Source organism: Lepus europaeus, chromosome 22, assembly GCF_033115175.1.
Source record: "Lepus europaeus isolate LE1 chromosome 22, mLepTim1.pri, whole genome shotgun sequence".
In the NCBI taxonomy this organism is placed as follows: domain Eukaryota; kingdom Metazoa; phylum Chordata; class Mammalia; order Lagomorpha; family Leporidae; genus Lepus; species Lepus europaeus.
In genome coordinates, this window is record NC_084848.1 from 2,440,305 (window position 1) to 2,459,494 (window position 19,190).

Here is a 19,190-nt window from a genome sequence, read left to right on the forward strand (position 1 = left end):
ATCAAAATCAATCTCTCATGCTCTAAAATTAGATTATGGTAATAGTTGAACAACTCAGTAAATTGACTAAAGATCACTGGAACTCTACACTTAACACAGATGGCAAGAAGAAAAATAACTTGGGTTAAGTTTTAAAAGGCAGTGAAAGAGAAAACTAGCAAAAACAATGCCCCCCAACTTCAGTGTATACACAAATGATCTGGGATCCTCTTGGAACGCAGAATTTAGCTTAATAATTCTCGAGTGGGACCGGTATTTCTCATTTCCAACAAGCTCCTTGCTGCTGGTGCTTTATGGACCACACTCTGAGGATTGAGACAGCTTCAACAGTGAGCAGAGCTCTGCTCTCAGAAGTAGGTGAGGGGCCAGTGCTGTGGCGAAGTGGGTAAAGTCGCCGCCTGCAGTGCCGGCATCCCAAATGGACGTCAGTTCTAGTCCCGGCTGTTCCACTTCTGATCCAGCTCTCTGCTGTGGCCTGGAAAAGCAGTAGAAGATGGCCCAATCCTTGGGCCCCTGCACCCACTTGGGAGGCCCAGAAGAAGCTCCTGGCTCCTGGCTTCAGATCAGCACAGCTCCAGCCATTGCAGTCAATTGGAGAGTGAACCAGCAGATGGAAGACCTACCTCTCTCTTTCTCTGCCTCTCCTTCTCTCTTTAACTCTGTCTTTCAAATAAATAAATAAATCTTAAAAATAAGTAGGTGAGACATTAGGCAGTCAGCACTGGGGTTGTAAAGCCACCACCTGCAACACCTGCATCCAATAGGGGTACCAATTTGAGTCCTGGATGCTCCACTTCTTATCCAGCTCCTTGTTAATATGTCTAGGAAAAGCAGCAGAAGATGGGCCAAGTGCTTGGACCCCTGCACCCCTGTGGGAGACCCAGAAGAAAAAACTGGCTTCTGGCTTCCATGCAGCCCAGCCCCAGCCATTGAGGCCATTTGGGGAGTGAGCCAGCTGATGAAGATCGCTCTATCTCTCCCTCTCTCTGTAACTGTGCCTTTCAAATAATAATAAAAAAATGTGTAATGTGGCAGTGAACCCATGGAGAGAGAGTAAGGGTCAAAAAGGGCCTCCTCTTTTAAATGAGGAAAATAACATGACTGTAGGGAGAGAGGGAAGGGAGAACAGTGATTAGGCAAAGTGAGATGCAATTATTAGGCTAGGAGGGGAGGTGGCCCCAGGAAGGAACAGCCAGTGCTTCCTTAACTACAGAAGGTGAGGCAGAGTCCACCAGTGCTGATGCTAGAAACAGAGGTGATATGAGCACAGGAATTTGCAGTTCTCTTCTGACTGCCTTAATGTTCCCAATGCAATAAAGTCAAGTCATCCACTAAGAGTAAGGCACGCCAGGGAAGGAGATTCCTGAAGGCTTAAGGACAGAGATGTTAAATTGTTCAGAAAGATGGAGAGTCAGTATGGTGGGCCTCGTAGTGGGTACCCCCAACCCTTTAAGGGGCGTGGTCATGGATATAAAGGGAGGCCAGTCAGCACAGCTGTGCTAGATGCTTCGGCCACACCCAGCAGTGTAAGTGCAGACGTGCAGCAGGCAAAAGATTTGGGTTAGCAAGTGTTGGGATGCAGGCTGTGTGGTTGCCACGGCATGAAGACAAGGGGAGGACCACAGAAAGTGACAATGAGGCAGGAGCTAGAGATCACTGAGACAGGGAGGGGAGTGACATCTCACAAGGTGATGCACTCGGATAACTTGAGTCCCAAAGGAAGATGATTTACTAAGGCAGCACATTATCTAATACTACCGAAAGAGAAAAATTACAGGCCGGTGCCGCGGCTCAATAGGATAATCCTCCGCCTGCGGCGCCGGCACCCCAGGTTCTAGTCCCGGTCGGGGCGCCGGATTCTGTCCCGGTTGCCCCTCTTCCAGGCCAGCTCTCTGCTGTGGCCCGGGAAGGCAGTGGAGGATGGCCCAAGTGCTTGGGCCCTGCACCCGCATGGGAGACCAGGAGAAGCACCTGGCTCTTGACTTTGGATCAGCGCGGTGCGCTGGCCGTAGCACACCGGCCGCAGTGGCTATTGGGGGGCGTGAACCAATGGAAAAGGAAGACCTTTCTCTCTGTCTCTCTCTATCACTATCCACTCTGCCTGTCAATAAATTAATAAAAATTTTTTAAAAATTACAAAAAATCTTTTTGGGGGCCAGCACTATGGCGTAGCGGGTAAAGCTGCCACCTGCAGTGCCAACATCCCATAAGGGTGCTGGTTTGAGTCCTTGCTGTTCACTTACGATCCAGTTCTCTGCTGTGGCCTGGGAAAGCAGTGGAAGATGGCCCAAGTCCTTGGGGCCCTGCACCCGTGTGGGAGACCTGGAAGAAGCTCCCAGCTCCTGGCTTCAGATCAGCACAGCTTCAGCTGCTGTGACCATCTGGTGAGTAAACCAGCAGATGGAAGAGCCCTCTCTCTCTGCCTCTGCCTCTCTGTAACTCTGGCTTTCAAATAAGCAAAATCTTTTTTAAAAAAATCATATTGGGGTTGGTGTTGTAGCACGGCAGGTTGGACTGCAGCGGCGACCCCAGCGTTGCGGTTTCAGTCCTGGCTACTCCACTGCCAGTCCCACTCCCTGCTGATGCACCTGGGAAAACGGCAGCCACACAGCAGACCTGGGTCAAGCTTCAGGCTCCTGGCTTCGGCCAAGCCCAGCGCCGTACATTGTGGCCACCTCGGGAGTGAACTAGTCGATGGAGGAACTCTCTCAAAACAATAAATACATCTTTTTTTTTTTTAATCAAAAAACAATGAAAAGCAGGCACTAGATAAATCTTTATACAACGAGTACGTGTGAAGCCATCGCATCTCCTTGGGTGGATGACAGTCTCTTCAAAGCAGGGCCCGTGTCTTACACTTTGATTTCCCACAGTCTGGTATTCTGCTTTTCCTCTGTCATTCAGTCTCAAATATTTATTGAATAAAACATGAAGGCAAGACAGGGCTTCCTGAAGCAGAGAGACGGTAAGCAGAGTGAGCATCTACACACTTCTGCAGAAGCAGAACAAAAGCAAACACAGAAGACTGAGCCAGAAGGGAACCAACTAAAGGAAAAAGCGCGTCAGGTGGCAGCAGTAAGCCCCAAGGTGGTGGAGCGCTACCCTGTTCCTGGGAACCAAAGCCAGGCACGCACACAGGAGGGACAGCTGTCTTCACTGACATCTTACTGCTAAACATCCACCCAATTCTTATTTTTATTTAAACATAAAAAACTTATAAAGTCCCTCCTCATGAATGACTGCTTCTTTCTAATAAAACAGATTTCCCTACTCCTACAAGTATAACAAAGACTGAATTACCATACTTCTAGTACAATATGTTTACTTTTCAAAAAATCCAAGGGAGGTATTTGGTGCAGTGGTTAAGACACAGCTGGCGCTCTGGTGCAGTGGGTTAATCCTCCGCCTACGGCGCTGGCAACCCATGTGGGTGCTGGTTCAAGTCCTGGCTGTTCCACTTTTGATTAAGCTCTCTGCTATGGCCTGAGAAAGCAGTAGAAGATGGCCAAAGCACTTGGGCCCCTGCACCCAAGAAGCTCCTGGTTCCTGGCTTTGGATCAGCTCAGCTCCGGCCACTGCAGGCATTTGGGGAATGAGCCCGCAGATGGAAGACCTTTCCCTCTCTGTCTGCCTCTCACTGTCTGTAACTCTACCTCTCAAATAAATAAATAAAATCTTAAAAAAGAAGAAAAACAGCAACAACACTGTTTGGGACTCCTGCATTTCACATCACAGTGCCTGGGTTCTGATTCCAGCTTCCTAGTAATGCCCACCCTGAGAGGCAGCAGGCGATGGCCCAAGTCCCTGGGTCCCTGCCACCACGTGGGAGACCTGGCTGGAGTTCCAGGCTGCTGGCTTTGACCTGGTCCAGCTCCGGCTGTTACAGACATTTGGAGAGTGAAGCAGTGAACAGAAGATCTCTGTCACAATCTCTGCCTTTCAAATAAAGTGAAAATAAAAAAAAATTTTAAACACTAAAAATAAAAAATAAATCCTTATTACAAAATAGAATTGACTAAGTATTACCCAATTTACCTACTGGTAGAGAATCTGTGACATTAATAAAAATGCTAAAAGAGCAATTGCCAAATCATGTTCAATTAGAAATTAAGATAAAGCATTTCTGAAATTAGAAATAAGAAGGCAACAATTTTGAAAATTTTCAACAATTGATCTGCAGACATTTCAGGGCAAATAACTCATTTGAGACACAATATTCTTTTCTTTTTATGCAAAGAAATCCTCCCCTGCCCCTTTACTCCTTAATTCCACTGGCTTTTTTTTTTTTTTTTTTTTTTTTTGACAGGCAGAGTGGACAGTGAGAGAGAGAGAGACAGAGAGAGAGGTCTTCCTTTTGCCGTTGGTTCATCCCCCAATGGCTGCTGCGGCCGGCGCGCTACAGCTGGTGCACCGCGCTGATCCGAAGCCAGGAGCCAGGTGCTTCTCCTGGTCTCCTATGTGGCCTGGAAGAGCTGGCCTGGAAGAGGAGCAACCGGGCCAGAATCCGGCGCCCCAACCGGGACTAGAACCCAGTGTGCCGGCGCCGCAGGTGGAGGATTAGCCTATTGAGCCACGGCGCCAGCCCTCCACTGGCTATTAATCACTTAAGCCACTTGTAGAGGACATGCCTTCTACTTTAAATCACATTGTCAACACAAAAACACAAACTTTTTAAAGACAGATAGTGTCTTTTTAAAAAAAAAAAAAGTATTAATTTATTTGAAAGGCAGAAGGACAGAGTACACATCCACTGGTTTACTCTCCCAAGGCCTGGAACAGCCAAGGCTAGGAATCCAATCTAAGTCTCCCACGTGGGTGGCAGGGACCCAGGGACTTGAGCCCTCACCTGCTGCCCCCCAGGTGGACATTAGCAGGAAGCTGGAATCAAGAGCAGAGCTGGGACTTGGACCCACATACTCTGATATGGGATACAGACACAACAAGTGGCTTCCTACCAGTTGCACCAAACACCTGCCTCAGTAAATGCTTCTAATTCACTTTTTTTTTTTTTTTTTTTTTGACAGGCAGAGTTAGACAGTGAGAGAGAGAGACAGAGACAAAGGCTTTCCTTCTGTTGGTTCACCCCCCAAATGGCCGCTACGGCCAGCGCACCGCGACAATCTGAAGCCAGGAGCCAGGTGCTTCCTCATGGTCTCCCATGCAGGTGCAGGGCCCAAGAACTTGGGCCATCCTCCACTGCCTTCCTGGGCCACAGCAGAGAGCTGGACTGGAAGAGGAGCAACCGGGACAAAATCCGGTGCCCCAACTGGAACTAGAACCCAGGGTGCTGGTGCTGCAGGCGGAGGATTAGCCTAGTGAGCCGCGGCACTGGCCTCTAATTCACTTTCACATCACTTGTGATAGATAATAGTGCCTTGGACACAAAGGTACTTCAAACAGTCCATGTGGTGTAGCGGGTAGAGCTGCTGCCTGCCATGCCGGCATCCCATATGGACGCCAGTTCTAGTCCTGGCTGTTCCACTTCCAATCCAGCTCTCTGCTATGGCCTGGGAAAGCAGTAGAAGATGGCCTAAGTCCTTGGGACCCTGCACCCACGTGGGAGTCCCAGAAGAAGCTCCTGGCTCCCGGCTTCAGATCGGCACAGCTCTGGCAATTGTGGCCATCTGGGGAGTGAACCAGCAGATGGAAGACCTCTCTCTCTCTCTGTAACTCTGCCTTTCAAATAAATAAATAAATCTTTAAAAAAAAAAAAGAAAGAAAAGATAAATTTGCTGGGTCAGTGCTGTGGCATAGTGGGTAAAGCCACCGACGGCAGTTCCAGAATCCCATATTGGCTCTGCCTTCAGATCTGCCCAGCTCCAGCCAATTAGGCCATGTGGGGAGTGAACCAGCGGATGGAAGACCTCTCTCTTTCTGCCTTGCCTCTCTGTAACTCTGCCTTTCAAATGAGTAAATAAATATTAAAAATAATAATAAAAGAATTCAATCCAGGTCTCCTGCACAGGTGGCAGGGGCCCAAGTCCTTGGGCCGTTATCTGCTGCCTTTCCAGGAGCGTCAGCAGGAAGCTGGGTCAGAAGTGGAACAGCTGGGGCTTAAAAGAGCACTCCGCCATGGGACAGGAGCATCCTAGGAGGTGGCTTCACCCGCTGTGCCACAGTGCTTTCCCCGCTCCTCTCCCCCTACTTCCAGAAACCTTAAAAATTTTTTTGTGAATTATTCATTTGAGAGACAGAGCTCCCATCCATCTGAATGCCTGCAACAAAACTTGGCTCCAAAGCCAGGAGTCAGGAATTCATCCAGGTGGCCATGTAGGTGGCAGGGAACCAATTACTTGAGCTGTCACTGCTGCCTCCCAGGGTCTGCATCAGCAGGGGTCAGGAAGGAGCCAAGTCTGGATGTTTTAACCACAGAGCCAATGCCCACCCTCCATAAATGTTAAGACCTTTCAGATGAGTTACCAATAAATGCTTGATGAATGAGGAGTTCTTTTTTAAAAGATATCTCTTGGGGGCTGGTGCCACAGCGTAACAGGTAAAACTGCCGCCTGCAGTGCCAGCATCCCATACAGAAGCTGGTTTGGGTCCTGGCTGCTCCACTTCTGATCCAGCTCTCAGCTATGGCCCGGGAGGGTGGCGGAGGATGGCCCAGGTCCTTAGGCTCCTGCACCCGTGTGGGAGATCGTAGGAGGCTCCAGATCAGCCCAGCTCCAGCTGTTGTGGCCACCTGGGGAGTGGACCAGCAGATGGAGGACCTCTCTCTCTCTCTGTAACTCTGCCTTTCAAATAAATAAATCTTTAAAAAAAACTCTTCTCTATTATAAGAGATAAGTGCCAAATGTTCAAAGATCAAGATAATTTACATCTGGCTGTCTCAATTTAAAATGTCCTGGAAATTAAAACTGGTTACATTTACCAATTAAGGCTGTTACTGCCTTTTTTTTTTTTTTTTTGACAGGCAGAGTGGACAGTAGAGAGAGACAGAGAGAAAGGTCTTCCTTTGCCGTTGGTTCACCCTCCAATGGCCGCCGCGGTAGGCGCGATGCGGCCGGCGCACCGCGCTGATCCGATGGCAGGAGCAGGTACTTCTCCTGGTCTCCCATGGGGTGCAGGGCCCAAGCACTTGGGCCATCCTCCACTGCACTCCCTGGCCACAGCAGAGAGCTGGCCTGGAAGAGGGGCAACCGGGACAGAATCCGGTGCCCCGACCGGGACTAGAACCCGGTGTGCCGGCGCCGCAAGGCGGAGGATTAGCCTAGTGAGCCGCGGCGCCGGCCCTTTTTTTTTTTTTTTTTTACAGACAGAGTGGATAGTGAGAGAGAGAGAGACAGACAGAAAGGTCTTCCTTTTTGCCATTGGTTCACCCTCCAATGGCCACTGCGGCCAGCGCATCGCACTGATCCGAAGCCAGGAGCCAGGTGTTTCTCCTGGTCTCCCATGCGGGTGCAGGGCCCAAGCACTTGGGCCATCCTCCACTGCCTTCCCGGGCCACAGCAGAGAGCTGGACTGGAAGAGGGGCAACCGGGACAGAATGCGGCGCCCCAACCGGGCCTAGAACCCGGTGTGCCAGTGCCGCAAGGCAGAGGATTAGCCTGTTAAGCCACGGCGCCAGCCTTGTTACTGCTTTTAATGCCTTCTCCTGAATTACCAAACAGGGCCACATTTTGTATTTCTACACCAACAAAAAGCAAATAAAATTATTCGCTAAGATAGCAAATAACAGACTGTAAAAATCTTTACATTTATTATTTTTAAAGATTTATTTATTTATTTGAAGGCAGAGTCACATAGAGGCAGAGGCAGAGGCAGAGAGAGAGAGAGAGAGAGAGAGAGAGAGAGAGAGGTATTCCCTCTGCTGGTTCACTCCCCAATTGACTGCAACAGCCGGAGCTGCACCGATTTGAAGCCAGGAGCCAGCAGCTTCTTCTGGGTCTCCCACACAGGTGCAGGGGCCCAAGGACTTGGGCCATCTACTGTTTTCCCAGGCCATAGCAGAGAGCTGGATTGGAAGCGGAACAGCTGGGACTCAAACCAGTGCCCATTTGAGATACTGGCACTGCAGGTGGTGGCTTTACTTGCTACGCCACAGCACCAGCTCCCTCCTAAAAACAAAGTCCTTTAGCCAGATAGCCAAACTAGTCAGTGATAAAATCTTCCATGCTTTGACTCTTGCTTGTTTTCTACCAAAGCACAATATCACTTAATTCACTAGACTAACTCAGTGATAAGTGCAAGTGACAATTTTTTAAGGTCAGAGACCTTGTCTGCAACCAGCCTCTAGAAGAGTACCTCATATCTGATAGGCACATTCCATAAATATTTGTGGGAAGAATGATGTCCACGACTACCTCACAGATTTCACTGACATGGGTGCTTCGTACTACTGTTCATTCACATCTACAAGAACCTTTCAGAATCTCGTCACCACCTCCTTCAAGATCAAGAGGAGCCAGGCGGATGCAGGGAAGCAGCTCTGCTTTACCACAGAGCCAGATGCTACCTCCCAGGGCCGGCACTGTGGTGCAGCGAGGCAAAGCGCCGCCCACAAAGCTGGCCTTCCAGATTTCCATGTGAGCACTGCAAGTCCCGGCTACTCCACTTCCAATCCAGCTCCCCGCTGATGCACCTGGGAAAGCAGCAGCAGATGGCTCAAGGGGCCGGCACATTGGCGCAGCAGGTAAACGCCCTGGCCTAAAGCGCCGGCATCCCACATGGGTGCCGGTTCTAGTCCCAGCTGCTCCTCTTCCAGTCCAGCTCTCCGCTGTGGCCTGCGATAGCAGTGGAAGATGGCCCAAGTCCTGCACCTGCGTGGGAGACCCGGAAAAAGCTCCTGGCTCTGGATTGGCACAGCTCTGGCCGTTGCGGCCATCTGTGGAGTGAACCAGCGGATGGAAGACCTTTCTCTCTGTAACTCTGTCTCAAATAAATAAATAAATCTTTTAAAAAAACAAGGGTTAAGGTGTTTTTCTCTCCTGAATGTGAGTCTAAAGTAAAATAAATAAAATCTTATCAATATTTCTGAAGTCAGTAAGTAGCCTTTAACGGAAAAGAATTTAGCAATCCCATGTATATAGTAAATTAAGCACAAGATTTCCAAAGTAAATCTGATATAAAAATCTCAAAGACTTGTAAGCCCCTTCTAAATTATCATCAGAGAGCAGGGAGGTGTGAGAACTACAGTGGGGAGAAGGGTGCGAACATGACCTCCTCTGAAGCAGTCAGGTATCTAACACTAGTCTGTGGGGGAAAACCCTAAAAGGCATCCAGCTGATCCCCCATACAAAGCAGGAATTCCTCCAGCATCACCAGAAGGTGGCCCTGCCATTTTTGACAGAGACAAAACATTTTCCCTCAACAGAAAGCTCATTCTTTCCCAACCCAACCCATTCCCTTCCTGTGTAACTCTGCCCTAACAATGTTCCCCTATTATCTACTCATCTTCTGACCTCTAACTTCATGTCAGCGTGGCAAGTATAATGTTTTCTGGTCTAGAATTCGGAAATCGCAGTATTTTCCGTCTTGCTTTCCCTAGCGCCCCACCCCTCCAGTTTGAATTCAAGTAGGCAACAAATCCAAGACATAAACACATTTCCCCAACAGAAAAATTAATTTCATTTCATTAAAAAATTATTGAGATGGACCCAGCACTGCAGTGTAGCAGGTAAAGCCACCTGTGACACCAGAATCCCTAATTCTTTTATTTTTTTAATCATTTTTTAAAATTTTATTTGAAAGTTAGAGTTACAGACAGTGAGAGGGAGAGACAGAGAGAAAGGTCTTCCTTCCAATGGTCCACTCCCTAAATGGCCGCCACGGCCGGAACTACGCCAATCCAAAGCCAGGATCCAGGAGCTTCCTCCGGGTCTCCCACGTGGGTGCAGGGGCCCAAGGACTTGGGCCATCTTCTACTTCTTTCCCAGGCCATAGCAGAGAGCTGGATTGGAAGAGGAGCAGCCGGAACTGGAACCGGCGCCCATATGGGATGCCGGCACCACAGGCGGAGGATTAACCAAGTGAGCCACAGCACTGGCCCCCTCTAACTCTTTTAAATAAATAAACAAAATCTTAGGAAAAAATTATTGCGCACAGAATCATACAACCTTTAGCACTGAAAAGGTCTTAGGACCATCTAAATACAAGAGCTCTTCAAAGTTTGTGAAAAATGAAATTAAAAGACACGTTTATTTTAGTTCAAGAAATCGAAATCCATGCATACTTTTTCCATAAAATGCAGTTTCTATGAACTTTTTAAAGACCCTCACCTACTGTAGGAATTGTTTCAATAACAACTCTGGGCAGTACATTTCTGGCCTGGAATCTTCAGATAGAATGTTAGAGAAGAAGCTCCTTTGGCTTAAATATTAAGCAATTCTGAGTACAGACATTTCTATAAAAAGTGTGTTAGTACCTGGATCCCACAGGTAACACGATTTCATAACACTAGGTTCAAAGCGATCTGTGGGGACTGGTGCTGTGGTGTAACAGGTAAAGCCGCCACCTGTAGTTGCAGGCATCCCATATGGGCGACAGTTTGAGTCCCAGCTGCTCCACTTCCCATCCAGCTCTCTGCTATGGCCTAGGAAAGCAGTAGAAGATGGCCCAAGTCCTTGGGCCCCTGCACCCACGTGGGAAGATCCAGAGAAAGCTCCTGGCTTCAGATCAGTATAGCTCTGGCCACTGCAGCCAACTGGGGAGTGAACCAGTAGATGGAAGACCTCTTTCTCTCTGGGCAACTCTGACTTTCAAATAAATAAATAAATAAATTTTTTAAAGAAGTAATCTGCCATTTGGTTATTTTCCAATACTGCTTCTCTCTTTTTTAAGATTTTATTTATTTATTTGAGAGCTAGAGTTACAGACAGTGAGAGGGAGAGACAGAGAGAGAGGTCTTCCATCCGTTGGTTCACTCCCCAAATGGCCACAATGGCCGGAGCTGAGTTGATCGGAAGCCAGGAGCCAGGAGCTTCTTTCGAGCTTACTATGTGGGTGCAGGGGCCCAAGCACTTGGGCCATCTTCCACTGCTGTCCCTGGCCATTAGCAGAGAGCTGGATCAAAGAGGAGCAGCCGGGACTAGAACAGGCACGTATATGGGATGCCAGTGTTGCAGGCAGAGGATTAACCTACTGCACCATGGCTCCGGCCCTACTTCATTGTCCCTTGCTACACAATTTCCCAACTTTAAGAAAGCTAAATTTGGGCCAGTGCTGTGGCTCACTTGGCTAATCCTCTGCCTGCGGCGCCAGCACCCTGGGTTCTAGTCCCGGTTGGGGCATTGGATTCTGTCCCGGTTGCTCCTTTCCAGTCCAGCTTTCTGCTGTAGCCCGGGAGGGCAGAGGAGGATGGCCCAAGAGCTTGGGTCCCTGAACCCGCATAGGAGACTGAGAGGAAGTACCCAGCTCCTGGCTTCGGATCGGCATACTGCCGGCCGTAGTGGCCATTAGGGGAGTAAACCAAAGGAAGGAAGATCTTTCTCTCTCTCTCTCACTGTCTATAACTCTCTCTCTGTCTCTCTCTCTCACTGTCTAACTCTGCCTGGCAAAAAAATAAAAAATAAAAATAAATAAATAAAATAAAATAAAAAACAAAGAAAGCTAAATTTGTTATCTACCAACAGTAGTTCTAAATGTTTTTAAAAAGATACAAGCAACTGAGGCTGGCATGGTGTAGCAGGTATGGCTGCCGCCTGCGACATCTGCCACCTGCAACATTAGCATCCCAAACAGGCAGGAGCCAGCTGGAGAACCCTCCAGCTCCACTTCCGATCCAGCTCCCTGTTGATGGCCTGGGAAAGCAACAGAGGATGGCCCAAGTGCTTAGGTCCCTGTATCCACGTAGGAGATCCAGAAGGAGCTCCGGACTCCTGGATTCAGCCTGGCCCAACCTCAGCCATTGTAGCCATTTGGGAAGTGAACCAGTAGATGGAAGATCTCCCTCCAACCCCCACCCATCTCTTCCTCTCTCTGTGTAACTCTTTCAAATAAATAAATAAATCTTTAATTAAAAAAAAAAAAAAAGATGAGCTACTAAAAACCACCCTCATTACTTTTGTGCTCAAAATTGAAAAGGCTTTTTAGCTCTGAAGATCTTTCTAAAGTTTGGGCGAGATGGTTTTATTTAATAATTCACTCAACAAACCATGTAAGGGTTCAACTCCATTGGGCACTGGGAAAGCAGACAGCAGGAAAGACACCGTCCTTATTTTAAGAGGGCTTTGTGGGGCCGGTGCTGTGGTGCAATAGGTTAAAATCCTGGCCTGCAGCACCGGCATCCCACATGGGTCCTGGCTCCTGGCTTCAGATTGGCTCAGCTCAGGCAGTTGTGGCCATTTGGGGAGTGAACCAGCAGATGAAAGACCTCCCTCTCTCTCTCTCTCTCTCTCTCTCTCTCTCTCTCTCTCTCTCTCTCTCTCTGTAACTATCTTTCAAATAAATAAAATCCTTACCAAAAGAGAGAGAACTATTAAAAAAAAAAAGGGGGGGGTGGGCTTTGCGGGGCTGACACTGTGGCGTAGCAGGTAAAGCTGCCTCCTGCAGTACAGGTATCCCATCTGGGTGCTGGTTTAAGTTCCAGCTGTTCCACTTATGATCCAGCTCTCTGCTATGGCCTGGGAAAGCAGTAGAAGTTGGCCCAGGTCCTCTGCGTGGGAGGCCTGAAGAAGCTCCTGGCTTCAGATCCACCCAGCTCTGGTCATTTGGGGAGTGAACCAATGGATGGAAGACCTCTTTCTCTCTGCCTCTGTGTAACTCTGCCTTTTGAATAAATAAAAATTTTTTTTTTTTTAAAGAAAAGAGGGCTTTGTTTATAGAAGAGGTAGATTATCACACAGAGAATTACAAATTGGGAAACGTGCTAGGAAAGCAAAGCACAGGCTGCTCTGAGAACTTGTAAACGGGGAAAACTGACCTATCTTGGGCTCAAAGAAGGATTTGCTGACGTGATGGTTAAGCTGAGATCTGAAAGGGGAACATTTCCATTTATGTAAAAACAGATTTCCATAAAATGAGATTGTTCCTATAAACCCAGCTACCTGTAGCATCTCTATCCAAAAACAGGCGTGGGGAATCTTCGGCCAAAGGCCATGTGGATATTTATAACACCATTCACAGGTCAAACTAAAACAATCAACTTAAAACTCAGCCTGGCATGGGGAGGGTGTTGTGGCACAACTGGTTAAGCTCCCACCTCCGGCACTGGCACAGGATCATGGTTTGAGTCCCAGTTGCTCTGCTCCGCATCCAGCTCCCTGCTGTGGCCTGGGAAGGCAGCAGAGGATGGCCCAGGACTTGGTTCCTACACCCATGTGAGAAACCCCAACTGCTATGACAATCTGGGGGGTGAATCAGCAGATAGAAGATAGTTCTCTCTCTGTAACTCTACCTTTCAAATAAATAAATCCTAAAAAAAAAAAAAAAAAAAGAAGAAGAAGGAAGGAAAGAGAAAAGAAATTAGCCTGCTACAGACCCCTGGACCTTGGGTCCCGCCTGCGGTCGCCCTGGCAGGCCCAGACCAGATGACTTTGCAGCCGCTTTCCTCTACCTCACAGGACTGCCATGACGATGCAGGGAAATAAAATGCGGCAAAACGCTGAGGTAAATTTTGAAGTGCTTTGCTTATCGGGTATCTCTGTGACCAAAAACAAGATCCATTTCTTCCTTAACATCAGTTGAGGGGCCAGCATTGTGGTGCAACGCATTAGGCTGCTGCCTGCAATGACAGCATCCCATGAGCGCTGGTTCTAGTCCCGGCTGCTCTACTTCCAATCCAGCTCCCTGCTAATGCACCTGGTTAATCAATGGACCATGGTCCAAATGTCTGGGCCCTTGCCACCCATGTGGGAGATGCAGATGGAATTCCAGGCTCCTGGCTTCAGCCTATATCAGCCCTAGTAGTTGAAATCATTTTGGAAGTGAAGCAGTGGGTAGAAGATTGGTCGATCTCTCTCTCTGTAACTCTGCCTTTCAAATAAAACAATCTTAAAAGCAAAACAAAACCTCAGTGTACTTCATTTTCCTTACTACGGGAAAAAAATTACGATACAACTTTGCATGCCCTCAAAAGCCTTAGTTTTCTCTGAAAAGGGTGAAACTACTTAAACTCTAATGTCTGTTCTAGTTCTCGACACTGCCCTATCAACATTCTAAAAGTGCTACAGGCAGGTGTTCGGCGTAGCAGCTGAGATGCCAACTGGGGTGTGGCATCCAGTACTGGAGTTCCTGGATCTGAAGCCCAGTCCCATTCCCAATCCCAGCTTTCTGCCTCCCAGATACTGGAAGGCAGCTATGGTGGCTCAGAGGATGGGTCCCTGTCACAGACAAGGGAGGCCAGGATTTTGTTCCCAGCCCAGGTTGTTGCAGGCATCTGGGGAGTACAGCAGCAGATGGGGAGTTTTCTGTCTCTCTCTCTCTAACAAATTAGACAAATAAATGGGACAATACTGTATTCTTCAGGGTAGATGTTAGACTACTCCCTAATCTATGCCTTCTCCCCAGGACTCCATGTTTCTTATCAGCATATAGTACATAGCTCAAGATTTAAGTTCTTTAAAGATCCATTTTCCTTGGCCGGCACCACGGCTCACTCGGCTAATCCTCCGCCTGCACACCGGGTTCTAGTCCCGGTCGGGGCGCCAGATTCTGTCCCGGTTGCCCCTCTTCCAGGCCAGCTCTCTGCTGTGGCCCGGGAAGGCAGTGGAGGATGGCCCAAGTGCTTGGGCCCTGCACCCACATGGGAGACCAGGAGAAGCACCTGGCTCCTGGCTTCGGAACAGTGTGATGCACCAGCCGCAGCACGCTGGCCGCGGTGGCCATTGAAGGGTAAACCAATGGCAAAGGAAGACCTTTCTCTCTCTGCCTCTTTCTCTCTCACTGTCCACTCTGCCTGTCAAAAAAAAAAAGAATAAATTATTTGGGCCAGTGCTGTGGCACTGTGGGTTAATCTGCCACCTGCAGTGCAAGCATCCCATATGGGTGCCAAGTTCAAGCCGTTCCACTCCTGCTAATGCACCTGGGAAAGAGTAGAAGATGGCCCGAGATCTCCCCTGAACACATGTGGGAGATCCAGATAAAGCTCCTGGCTCCTGGCTCTGGTCTGGCCCTGCCCTGGCCATTATGGTCATTTGGATAGTGGACCAGCAGATGGAAGACTTCTTTCTCTGCCTCTGCCTCTCTCCCTCTATGTAACTCTGCTTTTCAAATAAATAAACAACTCTTTAAAAAAATGAATTATTTGGGGGCGGTGCTGTGATGTAGAGGGTAAAGTTGCTGCCTACCATGCTGGCATCCCATGGGAGTGCCAATTCTAGTCCCGGCTGCTCCACTTCCAATCCAGCTCTGGCCTGGGAAAGCAGTAGAAGATGGCCCAAGTCCTTGGGCCCCTGCACCCATGTGGGAGACCTGGAAGAAGCTCCTGGCTCCTACCTTCAGAGTGGTGCAGCTCCAGCCATTGCGGCCATCTGGGGAGTGAATCAGTAGATGAAGGATCTCTCTCTCTCTCTCTCTCTCTCTCTCTCTCTCTCCCCCTGCCTCTGTCTCTGTCTCTCTGTAACTCTGCCTTTCAAATAAATAAATAAATATTGAAAAAGAATTGTCATATTTAAAAATTGGAAATTAGAGTCACAAAATCAATCACTTACATGGAAAACAAAAACTTTAAAATTACAATGGCTAGAAGAGTTGAAATGTCTGCCAAACAATGGAAAAGCATCTGTAAGTTACTATCACTTAGGAGTCAGCACTGTGGCATAGCAGGTTAAGCCTCAGCCTACAGCACCACCATCACTGGTTCAAGTCCCGGCTGCTCCACTTTCCAATCCAACTCCCTGCTGATGGTTTGGGAAAGCAGTGGAAGATGGCCCAAGTGCTTAGACCACTGCACTCAAGTGGGAAACCGGGAAGAAGCTCCAGACTCCCAGCTTCAGCCTGCCCCAGCCCTGGCCACTGCATCCATCTGGGGAGTGAACCAACAGATGGAAGACCTTTCTCTCTTTCTCTCCCTCTGTCTGTAACTCTGTCTTTCAAATAAATAAATAAATCTTTTTTTTAAAAAAAAAAAAGTTACCCCCACCTCCCACATAAAAGTAAGAATTTAAAAAAAAAAAAAAAACAGGTAAAGTGCTCAAACTATGCATATGAGGGCAATTTATGTATTTCAGATTTGTCTGGGGTATTGTATTAGAAGTTACTAAAAATAACCTGTTTAAAATAACGTGTTTAAAATAATTTCTTTGAAGCTTTGAAAAGCTCTCTTAGTTTCACCCTTCAGTGAAGAGTGTCCCAATTAAAAAAAGGAGCACTAATGTAACGATAATTTCAGGTGTGAAGACCTGTTATTATGGTACCATCCAGGGATACCAGATCCAGGTAAGGTTTGCCATTAAAATCCTTCATCAATACTAATCTTTCAAAGAAATTTCTTTTCAAATAATGTCTGCACTAGTGCTGCTAGTGTTAATGAATTTAGTTTTAAGCACACTGCCTTTTTATGTAAATACAACTGCTAACAACTTAAAATCCTTAATTTATCTCCAGAGACAGAACTGCTCCTGTCCCGACGTCAAGATGGCAGCTTCCTGTTGGACATCACTCTCCTGCCTATTCTAACTATAGTTTACATCGGCTAGTGTCTCAGGGCTCTCGAGTTCACTGCAGTGAGTTTATTAATTATAACACACACACTGCAATAGTTGCTTTTTAAAGAGGTGCAATAGAAACTAAGTAACTTACCCAAGGTCACCCGACAAGTTAGGTTGGTGACAATGTTGAGAACAGGAGGAAAACTTGGGCTACCTCACACTCCGACTTCCGGCCCCAAAGAGGAGGGGGAGAGAGGCTTACCTCCTAACAGCATGCCCGGACGTCAAACACAGCGGTACACTAACCAAAGGCTCGCCCCAAGGGAAGGAACAACCTGCTCCATTTAGACAGGACTGTCAGCTTCCCCAGCTCTTGTAAGCACGAAGAAACACGACACTGGATCCGGATCTATGAAATCACAGGGCATGTTCGCTCGTCCCTATGGAAGGAGCTATTTCCACACTAACTGCACATGTATAAATAATGTTTTGCCGCTCATCTCCTCACTCCTCCAGGAGCCAAGCCGAAGGCTACCTCTCAGGGAGAACAGTTACTTACATGCACAGAGAAAGAAAAGCCCCACAAATCGCTGCTTTTAAAGAGATCGCTTTAAGGGAGGCTCGCAGACCGCACAGAGCTCCTGCGGAGCGCCCGCCAGGAGAGATGGTTCCTTCAAAGCACATCCCTCCCCGTGCGGGACACAGGCCGACTTGTTGGACCAGACTAATCCGGGCAGGCTCACACACAGCCCCGCAGCACCAGCTCACTCCACCGAAAACACCGTGCCGAGCCCGCAGCTGCGGGGCTCAGCCCATCGCACCCCGCGAGGGACAGGACGACCCCTCCCCAGCGATGTGTCGGGAGGCTGCCGGGGCGGGGACGCTGACAGCCGAGCTCCGCGGATGTTTTCGGGAAGTGTCAGTGCGGCAGCAGGTGGAGCAGCCCTGCGTGCCCAGCAGGTCCTCTCCGACCCGGTCCCAGCGCCCCGCCGCAGGCGGACAGACCCCTCCCCTAGCCCCGGGCGGGACCCCCACCCCTCCGGGAAGCGAGGAGGGCGGGCCGGCCAGCTCGCCCCGCAGGCCCGCTCCCGGGCCGTGTCAGCGCCGAGGCAGCCGGCTCCTGGGCCTCCCCGCCGGAGCCCCGCACGGGCACACGGCCCCCACGCCCTCGAAGCGCCAGCGCCACCCCCTGCCCACTCCCGAGCCCCCTTCCTCGGGAGTCCCTTAGCGGAGTTGCCGGCCCACTCAAAAGTAAGAGCGACGGCCACCCCGCCGGTCACCCTGGCCCCGCTGTCACCGCCCTGCCCCCGGCCTCCGCCCACGCCGCCGGCGGGCCCCGGGGACGCCCGGGTCGGTACCTTGCGGACCCCCTTGTAGATATAGAAGTAGAGCTCCCGGCCCACATTGAAGCAGAGGCGGTCGCCGTTGCCAGACTGGTCGTTGAGGTTTACGAAGGAGACGCGGACAGGGTTGGATCCCTGCGAGTTGAAGGGCACCCGGTTGGGCCGGCTGTACTCCGAGTGCGGCAGCAGCTTGTACAGACCTTCCCGGGTGGTGAATTGGGTCTTAATCTCGTTCATCTCCTTCCCTCCTCCCTCCGTCGCCATCTTGGAAAGCAGCGTTCATCCTGCCCTAAGTGCCCGGATCACGCCCACCGCGCAGGCGCCGTCCCCGGCGTTCGCTCTCCTCCCCCCGCCTCTCCCCGCTGGCCCCGCCCACCCGCGGGCCGGCCCCACGGAGGCGGGCCGAGGGGACGGGGCGGGCTTGTTTACGGCCCGACTGCGCACGCGCGCTGCCCCGGCGGCTCCACGCGGCGGGGCGTGCGCCGGCCCCTCCCCCGGGCGTCGTTTCGCTGCGCCGCGGCTGCGTCCTGGCGTCTCGGGCTCGGGGCGCCGAGGAGCTGGCGGGGCTCCGGCTGCCTGCGCTGCGGCTGCCGCGGGAGCGCTGGTAAGGGAGCGCCGCGGCGGGAGTGCGTGCGGGCGGCCTTCTCGGCTGCTCCCGGCCCCGCCGGAGGGGCCCCGGGCCCTGCTGAGGGGAGGGCGCCGCGCCCTGAGGGGTCGGCTCGTGAGGAAGCTCGGGCGGCGGGCCGGGGCTGTCCCGCCCCAGGGCCGAGGAGGACGCTCGCGGCCGGCCGGTGCCCGCCCCTGTGCGGCGTCGTGCGGGGTGAGGCCGCTGTGTGCGGACTGGCCTGGCGCGGGGCAGCTCGGGGGCCTGGGTAGCTCCGTGAGAGCCCTCAGCTGGACGAGCGGTAATGGACCAGAAAGGCCCCGTGCAGAGCCGTGCAGCGTGCGCCACGCGCCAAGTGCGGGTGTGCGAGGGAGGCGGTGACGGGGGACACCACTGGCGTGCGCGCCACCACGCTCTGGGGGCCGTCCGACGGCTTTCCCAGAGGCAGAGCCAGCGTTTGCTGCACCGAGGTCACCCGTTCCTGAATGTTGACGTCGTCGGGGGTCACCAGGAAGGGAGCTCACCCCTGGGGGCAGAGGAGTGTCACCGCCGCCAGCCGGGGTTCACCCCTGGGGGCAGAGGAGTGTCACCGCCGCCAGCCGGGGTTCACCCCTGGGGGGAGAGGAGTGTCACCGCCAGCCGGGGTTCACCCCTGGGGGCAGAGGAGTGTCAGAGCCGCCAGCTGGGGGTTCACCCCTGGGGGCAGAGGAGTGT

The 19,190-nt window shown here is 50.7% G+C and overlaps 1 protein-coding gene across 8 annotated transcripts in view; it reads right to left on the bottom strand.

Moving 5' to 3' along the window:
* Positions 1–18,173, bottom strand: part of WDR20 (WD repeat domain 20) — a 63,074-nt gene extending 44,901 nt beyond the window's left edge. For 4 of the 8 annotated variants that reach the window (XM_062181046.1, XM_062181042.1, XM_062181045.1 and 1 more), the window contains exon 1: positions 17,888–18,173. In XM_062181046.1, coding sequence (XP_062037030.1) covers positions 17,888–18,136 — 249 coding nt within the window. In that variant the 5' untranslated portion in view covers positions 18,137–18,173. Of the gene's footprint in view, positions 1–16,791; positions 16,939–17,887 lie in introns of all 8 variants that reach the window. The other 4 variants (XM_062181049.1, XM_062181048.1, XM_062181047.1 and 1 more) reach the window with 3 other exon arrangements.
* Positions 18,174–19,190: the final 1,017 nt, after the last annotated feature.